At 45.5% G+C, this 16260-nt stretch overlaps 1 protein-coding gene across 1 annotated transcript in view; it reads left to right on the top strand.

The window, feature by feature from the left end:
• Window positions 1-8234: 8234 nt before the first annotated feature.
• CORO1C (coronin 1C) overlaps window positions 8235-16260 on the top strand; it is a gene marked incomplete in the record, with an annotated part of 141778 nt that continues 133752 nt past the window's right edge. The window contains 1 exon segment of the mRNA XM_073630086.1: window positions 8235-9741. Coding sequence (XP_073486187.1) covers window positions 8472-9741 — 1270 coding nt within the window.

Below are 16260 nucleotides of genomic sequence, written 5' to 3' on the forward strand. Positions count from 1 at the left end.
TCTGCACCCCCCCCCCTCCCAAAACTATTGGTAATCTGCATGTTACAAACCTTCTAATGTACACACAGCAGGTGGTAGAAATTACTGAAACCTGACTTTGGAGTCTTTGTTGTGATCTGTAGGAATTGAATAATTTACACTGCATGCAGCTAGAGAGGTTAGAAATGGCTTGGTTTAAAGCTATTTACTGTTTAAGATTTTGTCAATTATTTATTGTCCGTAGTCTGGGCACTGGTGCACTTCAGCAGATTTTTATTCTAGTATGGGAGAACTGTACAGTACACACTATCTTAGTGGGTATGTTGGCTGCAGGTTTATTCAAACTTTTAGGCGGCTTTAGTGGGTTTTCGCCAATTCCAAGCCTGTTTAGTGGAAGTGAAGTGGTTTAGCGAAAGTTACCTCACCAACTCCACCAGACACGTCACCTGTCACTTCTGGTAACTCGTACACTTGGAATCAGTGGTGAGAAGGCAAGGAGCTCTCATTGTGAAGATTGTAGTTGCAAATATACAAGATGTGAAAAAAAATGTGAGTGCACAATTTATTTATGTTTAAAAAAAAAACACGGATTTTTGCGCATGAACATTTTTTATATATCCTAAACATTAGCAAGAAGTGATTTCCACACGTGGTATATTTACGCTCCAGCCTACATGAGGCGTTCCTGACAACTGAAGATCTTTATATATAAATATTAAAACAAGGCGTGATTCAACCCTAATGCCTCGTACACACGATCGGATACTCCGACAACAAAATCCATGTTTTTTTTTCCCGACGGATGTTGGCTCAAACTTGTCTTGCATACACACTGTCACACAAAGTTGGTTGGAAATTCCGAACGTCAAGAACGCAGTGAGGTACAACATGTACGACGGCACTAGAAAGAGGAAGTTCAATACCAAGTGCGCAACCATTTGGGCTCCTTCCGCTAATCTCGTGTTAGTAGAAGTTTGGTGACAGATGCGCGCTTTTCAGCCCCCTGCTTTTCCGATCATTACTGCTCTTCGGTTTGTGCTTGTGGGTTGAAATTGGGATTCAAACTGGTGATTTCCTTCCTGATCCCATGCCTAATGTCAACATGTGCTAGCTCCCATCATGGGGGATCAATGGACGTGTCTTGGACTCCTTCCTCTCACCTAATTGAGTTGGGAGGAAGGGGTTGCACCCACAAAACGCATACATTGATATGCCCTGATGGCAGATAGCACATGTTGACACACTGTGTGCATCTTAAAAATGTGGCTTTTCAAATACTTTACTTTTTTTTTTTTATTCAAAAATACACAATAAAATGGTACAATTTTGTTGTTTTTTATATTCTGCCTAAAACATCAAAGATGTTCTTCATTTTTTTTTTTTTTTTTTGAACATCATTGATGTTTTCCTTTTATATTTTCTAAATCACGATTGCACCCCATTCTCTCCCCCATGAGGATCTGGGCACTTTCACTGGTGAAATGAGATTCTTCTTCCACAACATCCACATCACCTAAAAGAAAAAAAACACACCATGTATTATAAATATGCAGGCATAGATCTCTTACCTGAAGCTGTGGTCTGAGACACTCACCTGACAATTTTGCCCACTTCATAAACCTCTCCCTCCTCATCCTCTGCTTGTGGTGTGGGGATTTCCCCTTCTTTAGGAGGTGGAGGGGTCCCTGGTTTCCTCAGATGTCCCGAGTCGTTTCTCCCCTATGTGAATAAAAAATAGGTATACATAGCAAACAGATATTGGAGGGCAGAAATAGGAATATGAAACATTGCTTGGAAGTGTCGTACATTTGTCTGTTTTGGCAGAGTTCCAAGCTGAAGAACATTTTATTTCCTTTCTAAAGCTGGAATACTTCCCTTTTTTGTTAAAGTATCACACATGGAGACACTCCTATAGTATCCACTGGAGCACCTGTGTGAGACACCCTAAAAAGTTTGTTCTGGTGTCCCACACTAGTGCTCCTGTGTCCAGATGTGTAAATAGCTGCTGAGTGTCCTCTCCTTGCACAGAAGTTTACATTTTCATTGTAGTTACAAACCCATCTAGACAACAAACTTATTTTAATACAAATAGGCATGAACAAATGTAGTTAACCTGTATCTGCCAAAAACATCTTAAAGTGGGCGAATGAACGATGTTTCCTACGACCGATTACTGTGCCCATGAACATGAAAGTAGCCATTTTAAAATGTACAACGGTAAAGAAAAGCACCTGGAGCAGCACGAACGTTAGAAGTAGAATAGTAACACAGGACAAAATACATACTTTTTTGCAGCACTCTCTTGATTTTTCTGTACTGATCCTGCTCCCTCAATTTGAGGTGGGACCATCATTTCCTCAGTTGATCCTTGGATGTCTGTGCAGACTCTTCACAACTTTAGGCATGATCTTGGCCTTTCTCACATTTGGGTTTGGGTAAGGTCCATGCTTCCCGTCATAGTCGGCCCTCTTCAAGATGTCCACCATCTCCACCATCTCTACAAAAGGACATATTTGAGGCCTTCAATCTCCTCCGGGATCGTGAGGTTCAGGGCTTCGGCCTTTCGTCATTGCTGCTCTCCTCTACATGCACCTGTTGTCTCTCCGCCGTATGCTCTCCCACTGCGCCGAAAGAGAAGGAGCGAGGAATAGATTACAAAGAACGTCAGGGGCAGGCGGAGTTTAAAGCGTAACACGCGTGCGTCATACGTACGATCTGTGAGTGGAGGACGAAGTAACGGAAGCGACGATCGTTATAAAGAATGTACATTTTTAAGTTGGTGCATCAGTGGCCTATACTGCTTATAGATTTAAGCCTATATTGGGTCAAGATTAGGAGAGTTTCGCCTGACATTAGGGTTTGTCTTGTGTTGTGTCTTGCAGAGAAAATGGATCTATTCAACGATGAGGATTTTATCCCCATATTCATTGATATGTACAGGGAGCTGCCCTGTCTTTGGCAGGTAAACCACCCGTTTTATAACAATAAACCAAAGAGGAAGGCAGCGCTGGATCAATTGCTGGAATTTGTGAAGCCGGTGATCCCCACGGCAGACATCCCCTATTTGAAGGCCCTAATTGGCGGCATGAGGAGCACTTGTAATAGGGAGCGCAAGAAGGTCCAGGATTCCCTGAGATCAGGAGCTGCAGCAGATGACATTTATGTACCCAGGCTGTGGTACTATGACAGACTGCATTTTCTGGCAGGCCAGACTGAACCCAGGCCAGCACTCTCCAGTCTTCCTTCATGGCTTCCTTCCCCCCCAGCTGAGGCTTCCGACGACCAACCTGGGCCTTCCAGGCAGCAACATGTGGAGGAGCCCAGCTTAAGTCAGGTATAGCATTCTTCAAAATATTTCTGTTTGTCAAATGAATGATGTTAAATATATGTTAGTTTTGATAACTAATTTCTGATTTCACAAAGTGTTTGACATATCAATAGACAGTAGTGGCCACAAATGATTGGGACAAGAATGAAAAATGCTGGAGTCAGAATGATAGTCTTTTCTATTTATTAACGTTCAATTTGCAACAGTCATGAGCTGAAAATTGTGTGTGATTGATGAACCTAAAACTATGTCCTTTTGTCATACACAGGAAAGTCTCAGCCAGGAGGAGGCCATGGAAAGTGGCAGCCAGGAGGTGGCGGGGGTAAGTGGCAGCCAGGAGGTGGCCAGGCCCAGTAGCCTGCCCAAATCCCAGGTCCCTCCCCTCGGCCTTCCACAAAAAAGTGCCAGGAAGAGGAGTAACCTGAAGGAGGCAGCAATTGGCCTATTTCTGAAGGCTACTGCAGCCCTCAGAACCCCCCCCCCCCAGTGTTCAAGAGGACTATGCCTACATGACAGTCTGCAAAATGCTGGAAATGGAGGAGGGCCAACGCCTCTTATGTGAGGAAGTTATGTTACAAGCCCTATATAAGGGGTTGAGGGGCGAACTCACAAGCCAAAGCCACGTTTGTGAGTTGAACCATGGTCCTCCTCCACCTCCTGCCACAACTCCAACACCAGAGCCACAGCCTGGAAGGAAGCGTCTAAGGAAGATAAGAGTGATGGCCTGGGTTCAGTCTGGTCTGGCAAAAGACGCAGGCTGTGTATGACCACAGCCTGGGGACAGATATGTCATCTCCTGCTGTTTCTGATCTCTTGTAGTCCTGGACCGGATGGTGCTCACTATTATATGGACTCCTCAGGCCACCAATTTTGACTGTAAAATAATTGATGTGTGCCCTGGGGTACAAAGGCTTCGCAAATTTCAGCAGTTTCTCCAGCATTGCCTTCCTCTTTATTTTGTTATGACCCAGAAAAAATGGCTATTTCTTTTTCACAAATACTTGCCTATGTGCTTTAGTTCAAAAAGGACAGTTTGTGAGTAGGCAGGTACATTTCTAAAAATACAAGGTCAAATTAACAAAGGATACCAACCAACCTCCTTGAGGTAAAAAAATACAAGATAATAATGGTGTTGTGGTAACTTGACACACAAAACGAGAAATAATATTATGGAGAGCACTAGAAAAAAAATGCAGATCTTGAAAAAAAAAAAAAAAAAAATGAAAGAAAAAAAAAAAAACAAAACATTATTATGGAGATGTGATGAAAAACAAAATTAATATTATTCATGAGATCACGAGAAATAATAAGGAAATCAGTTTGTGAGAACTCTGTGTGAATATGAGCAGCAAAACAACTTCATTCTTCTAGCATTCTAAAGAAGAAGAGAATGCGCTGCATTAAACTATATTAAAAATTGCAGCGGGACGAATGTGTTATCTCTATTACGAACGGTAGTTTTACCAGACCGAACGCTTCCGTCTCGTAATTTCATTCTGAGCATGCGTGGCACTTTGTGTTGGAATTGTGTACACACGATCGGAATTTACGCAAACGGATTTTGTTGTCGGAAAATTTGAGAACCAGATCTCAAATTTTGTACGACCGAAATTCTGATGGAAACTGTCCAATGGAGCCTACACAGGGTCGGAATTTCCGACAAAAGACTCCCATCAAACATTTTCCGTAGGAAAATCCAAGTGTGTGTACGAGGCATAAGGGTCTTCTCCGAAGGTGAGCGGCCAATTCACTCAGAGGTGGATGGTGGAGGACATCGCAATCACTTTTTTATGTTATTATGGCACGGATTGTAGTTTATTATTTGAGTGGAGGGTTATCCACTAAATTTTCAAAGTCTTTGTAGAATTGGACTTTTCAAAGCTAATATCACTGCATTTTATGTTTGCTTGTTTTTTGTGTGTGGAGACACACTTAGGCTGGGTTCACACTATTGCGAATTGGAAGCAGGTTCTCTGCTTCGAATTCGCAATCGCAGGAGATTTTTACCGGCTCACATATCTCTGCTGCAAATTTGCATAGGAGCCCTGTGCATCTTTTGGCTTGTTTCAGGACCCAATTCAGCCAAAAATTTGGGTTGAAATTGGACCTGAAACGGTGAACAGGGATGGATATATATAGATATAGATCTCATTAATGCATGAAATGCAGATAGTAAGTAAGGGGGGTGGCTCTCTGGGGACCCTGATGTAAATGAGGGGCTCTCTGGGGACCCTGATGCAAGGGGGAAGCTCTCTGGGCACCCTGATGTAAGGGGGCTCTCTGGGGACCAGTGTGGCTGTTGTGTTGTGTAGCCTGGGAGGGGGCCCTGGGGCTGAGGGGGGCTCTGTCTCCAGGCTGAGGAAGATAGGACAGGAGGACCTCCACTATCCTACAGTATCTTCTAGGGGACACCCTGGCCAGCATGGTAGGACCTGGACAGCAGGAGGCCTGAACAGCAGTCGTCTAAAAAAGCAGCAGGTTTCACAGAGACAGTGTGAGTACCTAAACCCCTCAGCAGGGAAGAGCCCTGCCAGATGCAATATGCAATATCCAGCAAGCTTTTCTGGGACAGTGCCAACAAGCTAAACTCAATCCCTTGTTCGGGGTTGCTCTATCATGCACCCAGGTGCGCTGGTATCTTTAAGAGAGGGGACATAGAGCTCCTGCAATTTGGGGGACTTTGCTAAATTCCACTAAGGGGACACAGAGCTCCTATAAGGGGAATCCTTCTTTGCCAAAGCAAGCGACCCTGTTGGTGTTCCGGAGGGACTACAGTCCAGAATTTGCTATTTTTTCAGTGTCCAGAGTGAAGGAAGTATTCCTCAAGTTCTTTTGAGTCAAGTTTGGCATTCTATAATCCCTATTCTCCATCCAAATTGTTTTTTTTCCCAATAAAACAACAAAAACAAGCCCATGGACTGTTTACTGTCTCTTAATGAAAGGTGGAAAATGTGTGTTGATTGGCTGTGCAGGAATAGGGGAACCCAAAATCCAGCGGCCCTCTAGGGGGTGGGGCTACAGATCCTAAAGTCTTTAAGACAAATACAGGTCACTGGATGTGAGGACACAGAAGGGGACAGTCTACTGCCATAACGTGGGGGAGCAGTGGATGACATAAGTAAAGGTGCTTTTAATCTCCCCTAGAATAAATGAGCAGTTAACCCTTGCAGCACATGCACAGATCCACACCAAGGGAGAATTTTCAGAGTTGGGCTTTAAAGTGGAATTCCAGGCTTAAACCTAACTACTCTTAAAACTAAGTGTGGGGGCTCTCTGGGGACCCTGGTGCAAGAAGGAGGCTCTCTGGGGACCCTGATGTAAGGGAGAGGTTCTTTGGGGATCCTAATGTAAGTGGGGGGGCTCTCTGGGGACCCTGATGCAATGCAAAGGGCTCTTGGGGGTCCTATATGTAGGGGGGAGGCTCTCTGGGGACCCTGATGTAAGGGGCAGGCTCTCTGGGGACCCTGATGTAAGTGGGGGCTCTCTGGGGACCCTGATGTAAGAGGGAGGCTCTCTGGGGCCCCTGAGGCAAGGAGAGGCTCTCTGGTGACCCTGAGGTAAGGGGAGGCTCTCTGGGGACCCTGATGTAAGGAAGGGCTCTCTGGGGACCCTGATGTAAGAGGGGGCTCTCTGGGGACCCTGAGGTAAGTGGGGGAGGCTCTCTGGGGATCAGTGGTGGCTGGTGGGTTTTTCTTTTGGGGGGGCGGCAAACAAACAACCCCCCCCCGGCGGCTACCACTCCCCCCAGGTGGCCGGTGGTCCGGCACTTACCCGGTCTATGTGGAGGGCTGTGGTGTCCTCCAGCACGTTTCTTGTGGGCGGCGGGGTGCAGGCAGCGACTCCGAAGTCTGCTCCTCCAGCGGCTTCCTCCACCATGTGTCTTCTCTATCTTTCGTCCAAGCGTTAGGCATCCAATAGGATCGCCTGACTCTTTGGCCAATCGAGAAACAGGTCTCCCGACCTGCCTCCTGATTGGCGGGGAGGAACTTTAGTCTGAAAATAGCGAAAATTTATTCGCTATTGTCACACAACTGGGTGGGCTCAGAGCACAGTGCTCTGCACTCTGAGCCCACCTTTTTTGAAGCCTATTAGAGCCTCTGGCTCTAATCAGGTGCTTAAAAAAAAAAACACCCACCGCGCATTGGAATCCATAGTCCGGTGCCCTGATATGTAGATCAGGGGGCCGAACGCATGGATAAGGGAGGCCCCGCCGCCCATGCACCCTCTATGGAAGGGCCGCCACTGCTGGGGACCCTGATGTAAGAAGGAGGCTCACTGGGGACTTTGTTGTAAGGGGGGACTCTCTGGGGACTCTGATGCAAGGGGGAGGCTCTCTAGGAACGCTGATGTAAGTGGGTGGCTCTGCGGGGGACCCTGATGTAATGAATGATAATATATATAATGTAATATATATAGATAGATATATATATATATATAGATATATATATATATATATATATGATACACACACACACTTATATATGTATACACATGTGTATGCCTGCCCAAGCGCATGACTTTCTTTACTTCGCTGCCATGGGCTCTATCTTTGTAGACCTAGCAACGCCCCTGCATTTGCCAAGACCTATTTTGCAAATCCATTGTGCAAATTAAACAAGAAGGTGGATTATGCAGCCCTCCTAGGCTGTCCCTTCCTTCTGTTTAGCCTAAGAATATTTTTCTGGCTGTAGAATAGTTTTGTGCTCAGCGATGCTTGACATTCATCTAGAAGTCAGGCAGTTGCTAGAACTCAACCAAAGTCGCAGGAAACCTGAAGATCTTCATTACAGATTCATGTCCCCATATTGGATGGCACCGCTTCTTCTCATCACATTCTTCAAGCTGTATACTGACATCACCTTCCTTTTCATTTCCCTTCCTAAAATTCCTTGGAGAAGTTTAGACAAAGTTTTCCATCGGTGTAAACAAAGAGGGGCACGATGGCAGGAACATTAAAACCCGTTTGAAGATGACAGATCAGCTGGACGGTGCTGCTTTGGAAGGATCAGCTTCTCCTTGGCATGAATAAATAAGTAGGAGCGGAGGGGATGTGACATCTTAATGGAAAAGAAGAGATAGAAGCTCCTTGTAATTAGAGGAGATCGGAACACTGGTGTAGAGTGCAGGTGGAAAGGCGATAGAGCAGACGTCCTGTATATACGACATGGATCCGATTCATCCGTCCTCCGATCACAATCGCTCACAGATCAGCATGCAAATACTAGATGACAAGGCAGGAGAAGGAAGGGGGAGCACTTCAGACTATGCCAGCCTAGGACACCCAGCTCTTCTCTGCGGTCGGACATCAGATGAAAGCACACTTTTTGGCCATCACAAAACTTTAGGAAGGATTGATCGAGGAGCGGGTGTAAGCTCTTGGGGCGAGGGGGTGCATGCCAGAGCTGTCACAGGGGACCGAGCTGTGGATATGTCTAGCAAGGAGTTCATTCAGAGAAGAAAATGGAAAGTAGAAGAAAGGAGTGTCAGCTGGGATCTGCTAGACAGTGGGGGCTTCCCTGTAGAGCTGGTAGCTAAACATGGAAGTGAGATGATGGATATGAAGCGGAGCAAGAAAGTGACAGCCAGCAATCATGGCAGGAACCTGAATGTCATTGTGTGCAAGATGGAAGAAGATGAGTCTAGAAGGTGGAGTGAAGGGCATGATCTCTCCAGGTCCTCAGAGGAGACAACTAGTGACAAGGCTTCTAAAATCCAGAGGGATATAGAGAGAGATCAGGGATCAGGAGAACACAGGATGAGGAAGGTGAAGCTATACAGAAGAGCAGAGAGTGACAACCTCATCTCCTATCTACAGGGCAGTATCAGAAGGTTGACCCGCTCAGCTTCAGAGAGCAGTGAAGGACATAGACAGGTCAGCAGGTTGTCTCTACAAGGTGGTCTGGAGAAATCTCTCAGTACTGACCACTTGATGACCAACGAGGACGAATTTCTAAGCACTGATCATCATCGGCATGCTATGGGGTGCACTAGAATTAGGCTGACACCTGGCAGCTGCCAAAGTCACCCGGACTCTACCAAGACCAGCCTTCATATCTATGAGCAAGAAAAGGAGGGCGCTTCCGTGAGCAGAGCACCTCCAAAACGTATATACCAGCTGGATCCCTTGTTTAGGGACAGTCTAAGCTCTAGCAGCAGTGACATCGCAGATGAACCGCCTATATATAGCCATGAGGATGCTGGAGTGGAGAATGTTGGAGAGGAGGCTACATTGTGGGACACAGGACCTCCTCCTCCCGACCACTCCATACAGAGCAATAAAGGGGTCTTCTCAGTGGCACCCAGAATCCAGGAGAACACCAAACTAGAGCCAGAGGACCAGGAGAAACTGCTGTCTGTGGCAGATGCCAAGAAAGCCTTTGAGGTCTCCAGCTCTTCTAAACGCAAAACCTGGACAGTCTCCCACTCTAAAAGGGGTGAGTGATTCTTCTTTTAACCATTAAAGTCCTTTTTTTTTGGTGAATAAGAAAAAGAGATAGAAAAACAGAATTAAACGCCTATCAGCTTTTTTTATACTTGACAGATCCATCAATCGGCCATTCTTTCCAAAGAAAATATAACATTTCCGATGCAATTAAAAGTGTATGTAAAGCCATTTATATTAGTTTTTAATATATTTTAGAAGGGTTAGAACCACAGACAGTTTTTTTTTGCTGTCTGTGTTAGAGAGATTCACCCCCACTGATGACCATTTGTAGTGTATATTTAGTTATTGATTTAGAAGAAACTTAGTAATTGTTTAATGTTATCAATTATGTTAGTGATAAGTAATCACTTCTATCTGTATACAACATGTTTAATGTCTAATGAGACATGTAATTTAATTTTTCTGTGGAAAGTTGGGAACATCTGATCTCTCAATTCTGTGGTGTGGCTCAAACTGGTTTTGACTAGTTTTTGGGCTGATATATATATATATATATATATATATATATATATATATATATATATATATATATATATATATATATTATAGCCGGAAGACAAAGGGCTATGGGAGTTATTTCTGGCTATTAAAGTGGTTGTAAACCTTTGGGTTTATTTTTATTTTCTTAAACAAACATGTCTATGCTTACCTGCTTTGTGCAATAGTTTTGCACAGAGCAGCACCCACCGATCCTCTTCTTTTGGCGTCCCCCGCCAGCGCTCCAAGCCCCTCCTCTTCATCATGTGCCCCCACGGAAAGCCACTTTTCCTGGGGGCATGCGTACAGGCTCGCTCCCGAGTCTTGCTGCTGTATCCATTGACACAGACAGCAGGACTCTGCCCCCCCTCGCTCCGGTGTCACAGGATTTGATTGACAGCAGCTGAAGCCAATGTCTCCTGCTGCTATTAATCTGTCTAATGAGGAGAGCACTCGCTGGATTACATAGGGCTCAGGTAGAATGCATTAACCTTAAGGCTTTAGAACAACTTTAAAGGATAAGTTCACCTTTTTTTTTTTTTTTTTCTAAATTCCTGCTCCCCTATGTACCAATATAGCATTAATGTACTTCTTTTGCAAAAATAAAACAGCTTTCCATTTATTCTACCCATGCTTACCTCACTCTCTTCATTGATGTTTAAAAACCCTGCTCCATTACTTCTGCCTTACTTCCTGAAAATACTTTAGGTCATGACACAGGAAGGAGTTGACCAGCTGATCTCAGTACACACCCTGCATCGTCTACCCTCAGCTGGTCAACTCCTTCCTGTGTTATGACCTAAAGTATTTTCAGGAAGTAAGGCAGAAGTAATGGAGCAGGGTTTTTAAACATCAATGAAGACAGTGAGGTAAGCGTGGGTAGAATAAATGGAAAGATGTTTTATTTTTTGCAAAAAAAGTACATTAATGCTATATTGATACAGAGGGGAGCTGGAATTTAGGGGGAAAAAAAGCGAACAAAGGTGAACTTGGCCTTCAAGCAATATGCCTGAAACAAGGACAGTCAGGACTGTCACCTCCAGGAACTTCAAATGAAGTGGTGGACTCCCCCTGGATTGAACATGCCGTATTAATCTTTTTTTTTTTAACACCAGTAAGGCTGCTTTTACACTGAGACGCTTTACAGGCGCTATAGCACTAAAAATAGCACCTGCATAGCGCCTGTAAAGAGCCTCTCCACTCACTCCAGTGTGAAAGCCCAAGTGCTTTCACACTGGAGCGGTGTGCTGGCAGGGCGCCAAAAAAAAGTCCTGCAAGCCACATCTTTGAGGCGCTGTAGGAGCAGTGTATACACCGCTCCTAAAGCGCCCCTACCCATTGAAATCAATGGGCAGTGCCGAAGAGCAGGCAAAGCTTTGCGGGCGCATTCAACCCTTTTTCAGCCGTTAGCGGGGGTTTAAAGCTCCCCGCTAGCAGCCGAAAAGTGCCAAAAAAACTATGGTAAAGGGACGCTAAAAATAGCTTTACCGCCGATGCCCCCAACGCCCCAGTGTGAAAGTAGCCTACTACATCTTTAAACTAAGCTAACAGTGGCAGCTGGTGTTTTTTTTTTTTTTTTTTTTTTTTTTTTTTTGAGGGGGCAGAAAACAATCCACCCGACATCAACCCCTACCGCTCAGTCAGCCGGCCAGGCCACGGAGGTCATGGTCACTACCCCCCAGTGGGTCAGTCAGTCGTGGCCCCACAATTACCCTATCTCGCTAGCAGCGCTCTGGCCAGCTGGCGGTGGTGGCTTCTCTCCCAGCTGTGGGTGGCTGCTTTCTTGGTTCCCCTGCGTCGCCTCCCTCCTCCTTCTGGCAGCCAATCCGATCGGATCTCATTTCCTCCAATCAGATGATGGGTCTTATGACCCACTTCCTGATTGGCTGGGAGGAGAATCAGTGTTACAATAGGGAATATGCATTTGCTATTGTCACACAACTGGGTGGGCTTCGGGCACAGTGCTCTGCGCCCTGAGCCCACCCTTTTTTTGAAGCTCTTAGAGCCTCTGGCTCTAATCACGTGCTTCCAAAAAACCAAACCCCTGATTGGAATCCATGCATCCGGCGCCCTGCATGTAGATCATGAGGCCGAAGGCATGGATAGGGGGGGCAGCACCCATGCGCCCCTAATGGACAGGCTGCTACTGCAAAATTATTATACCATATCCACATATCTGAAAGGTTAAACATAGGAACTTTTATGTCTAACCCTTTATTACACCATTGTTTTCTGTACATATAATGATAAGGTATCCGACATGAACATGGGGTTGGGGAAATGTATACATGGGGACACATGTTCTGGTGATAACTGTCTAAGAGGGTATATCCCTCACTTTTTATAGATCTCCCTAACTTCCTGCTGTGTCTTTGGGACAAGAACTTCAGAGAAATCTCCCCAATAGAACACATACAGCACACAAGGGGTCTTAAACATTCTTTGTTCTATCCAAAGAGAAAAAGTTTTGGCTTTGTGTACACTTTAATATCATATATACACTAAACGACCAGGAGAAACTGCTGTCTGTGGCAGATGCCAAGAAAGCCTTTGCGATCTCCAGCTCTTCTAAATGCAAAACTTGGGCAATTTTCCATTCTAAAATGGAGTGAGTGGTTCTCCTTTTAACCATTAAGGTCCTTTTTTTGGCAAATAAGAAAAAGGGGTAGAAAAACACAAAATATATCACCTATCCTTTTCTTTTATACTTCACAGGGCCTTCAACTGGCCATTCTATCCTAAGAAAATGTTACATTTTTGATGCAATTAAAAGTGTATGTAAAGCCATTTTATTAGTTGGTGGCCATACACTTAGATTTCTTTTGGCTGAACGAAAAACATCTATAACAGATTCCTCCATTCACATGGAACAGCGCTGATGGACAAATTTTCTCTGATAATTATTGCATTCTGACATCTGGCTCCAGCAGCTGTCAGAATACTCCTATAGTGCATGCAACTGATTGGATGCTGGTTCTGTTTGGCCAATAAATTCAACCCTGCTCCTGTAACAAAAGTCCATTATACAATTGGTGCTGACAGAGGCAGCACCTATGGTTCGAACTTCCGCCAAATAAGAATGAATTAGCAGCAATTATAACCATGTATGGCTGCGGTTGGCATCATTCAGACCTTTGCGTGGAAATCTGCAGGTAATAGGCATCCTAGGAGAGGTATCACTGGTAGCTCAGGAACACACACACCCATACTGCTAGGCACAGGCACCCTGCAGAATGCACTCCAGTACCATTGCTCTATTGTGATCTGTTTCATTCCCGAACATGGGCAGGAATTTAAAATGCACTTTTGCTGAGCAGCTGCATAGGTTTAAACAAACTTCCAAAGGATTATAACAGTAGACGTAACCATGATTACTGTTCTATAAAATAATCAAGTGTATCTAAACCCAAAAACAAAACGGCAATATGTTGCAGCTTACTAGTGCTAAATTGTGGTAGTTGCATTCGTTTTTATTTTTTGGGCTAAGAACATTTCTAGCAAGTATAGAAAATAGTGTTGATCTGGCCAGAAATGCAGTGTCCTTGTCACGTGATGTGAGAAGATGTGCAGTAAAAAGACACCATAAACAATCATATCTCTATTTGTAAACTACTAATCACATTAATCCACCATGTAATGGAAATGAACAAAGCCTTCAGCCTGTTTGATAAGCATAGCTCCTAGCATAGATACTAGGGTTGTCCCGATACCGATGCTAGTATCGGTATCTGCACCGATACCGAATATTTGCCCAAATACTTGTACTCGGGCAAATGCTCCCGATGCTTCCCCCCCGATACCTTGACAGTCAGCAGTGATCGGCGTGTGGGGGAGTTACAAGCTTCTCTCCCAGCCGCTTTCAGCTGCTTTAGTGAAATCTATACAGCGGTGATCAGTGCTTGTAACTCCCTCACACATGAACACCGCTGACTGTCACCGCATCCTCCATGCCCCCTCCGTTCCGGTGTCCCCCTCTGCTGTCCCCCTCTGCTGTCCCCCTCTGCTGCCCCCCCTGCTGTCCCCCTCCGCTGTCCCCCTCCGCTGTCCCTCTCCGTTCAGCTGTCCCCCTCCGCTGTCCCCCTCCGCTGTCCCTCTCCGCTGTCCCTCTCCTCTGTCCCCCTCCGCTGTCCCTCTCCGTTCCGCTGTCCCTCTGCTGTCCCTCTCCGTTCTGCTGTCCCCCCCCCCGTTGTGCTGTGTCTCTCCATGTCCTCCTCCTTCCTTTGTGTATGGACAGAGTCAGCTAAATCTGTCCATTCACATAACTGAAACATTGTAATCTCCTGTGATTACGATGTCTCAGTTTATGAATGGAGAGGAGCCGCTGTCTTCTCTCCATTCATTCTCAGTGCAGCTGAGGCTGCAGAGAAAGGGACTGGGGAATCTCTATCCTCGGTCTCTTTCTCTGTCTCAAGGGGGAGATATCAGGGGTCTGTTAAGACCCCTGATATCTCTCCAAAGCCCCCCAACAGGGCTGATTAAAAAAAAAACACAAAGTATTGCAATAAATAATAAAAAAAAAATTATTGTAAAAAATAATAAAAATTTAAATAAAAAAAACACACAGACAGCATCCACCCCCCCCCCCCCCTAAAAAAAAAGAAAAAAAAAGAAAGCATTGTAAAAAAACGAAAAACAAAAATTGTAAAAAAAAAACCACTGCCACATGACATTAAAAATAAAAGTGTCGGTAATCGGTATCGGCGAGTACTTGAAAAAAAGTATCGGTACTTGTACTCTTAAAAAAGTGGTATCGGGACATCCCTAATAGATACCATTTAGAAGTGAGTGTAGACACATAGGGGCAGAACATAGGTGTGCGCAAGGGGTGTGCCAGTTGTGCCTGGGCACACCCTAATCCTGGGGTTGGCAACCTGTCAATGGTGGGCAGGTGACAGGTAAATCGCAATCCTTCCCTGCCAACCTTCAGAACCTGGACAGAAGAGGTGGCGGGGTGGAATTTAGTGGATCCGATCTGTATTTTCCGCCTGCAGCAGCTGAAAGTAGGCTTCTCCTCCTCTCCCCTTTGTCAACATTCAGCTGCCACAGGAGGAAAATATAGGGGAATCGGTACTAATATATGCCACCCCCGCCACCCCTCCTTTCCCTGTTCCTCTTCCTTCTGTTCCCTGGGTCCCCCATGTGCTTCCTTGCTCCCCCTTCCTCCCAATGTTTTAGGATGAAGAGCAGGGAAGAGGCCGGTAAATATGTCAAACGCAAATGTGTTGGAGCTTTGGGGTGCACACCCTAATGCATTAGGCTGTGCACACCTATGGGGCAGAATATGTGTTATTTGTAGGATCACCGGGTGAAACTAAAGAAAAAAACAAAACGTAAATTGTTTATAAAGGCAAAAGGTTTTTTTGCCCTAAAGAGGTTGTAAACCCTCACGGTTTTTCACCTTAATGCATTAAGGTGAAAAACCTGTGGTGCAGCTCCCCACAGAGTCCCCCTTTTACTTACCTGAACCCGATCCTTCCAGTGATGAGAATGAGCCCAGCAGCTCCATCCGCTGTCTCGGGTCCTCATTGGATAGATTGATAGCAGCAGGAGCCATTGGCTCGCGCTGCTGTCAATCAAATCAAGTGACATGAGAGCCGGGGGCGGGGCTGAGTCCTGCTGTCTCTGTCAATGGGTGCAGCAGCAGGACTCGGGAGTGTGCCCGCACGAGTGCCCGCATGGAAATCGGCTCTCCGTGGGGGCACTCGAGAAGAGGAGGAGCCAGGAGCGCCGCTGGGGGACCCCAGAAGAGGAGGATCGAGGCTGATCTGTGCAAAACCCTTGCCCAGAGGAGGTAAGTATGACATGTTTGTTATTTTTATTTTTTAAAAAACAAAGCTTTACAATCACTTTAATGCATCTGCTGCATTAAGATGAAAAAACTTTCAATAGCAGCTCCCCCCAACCCCCTCCTTAAACACTTACCTGAGTCTGATCTGAGTTCTCGATCCAGTGATGTCATGTCTGCAGCAGCTCTTCTACCCTCTCTCACAGGCCCAGCTGAGAGTAGCAGGAGCCATTGGCTCCTGCTGAT

Source organism: Aquarana catesbeiana, linkage group LG01, assembly GCF_042186555.1.
Source record: "Aquarana catesbeiana isolate 2022-GZ linkage group LG01, ASM4218655v1, whole genome shotgun sequence".
Lineage (NCBI taxonomy): Eukaryota > Metazoa > Chordata > Amphibia > Anura > Ranidae > Aquarana > Aquarana catesbeiana.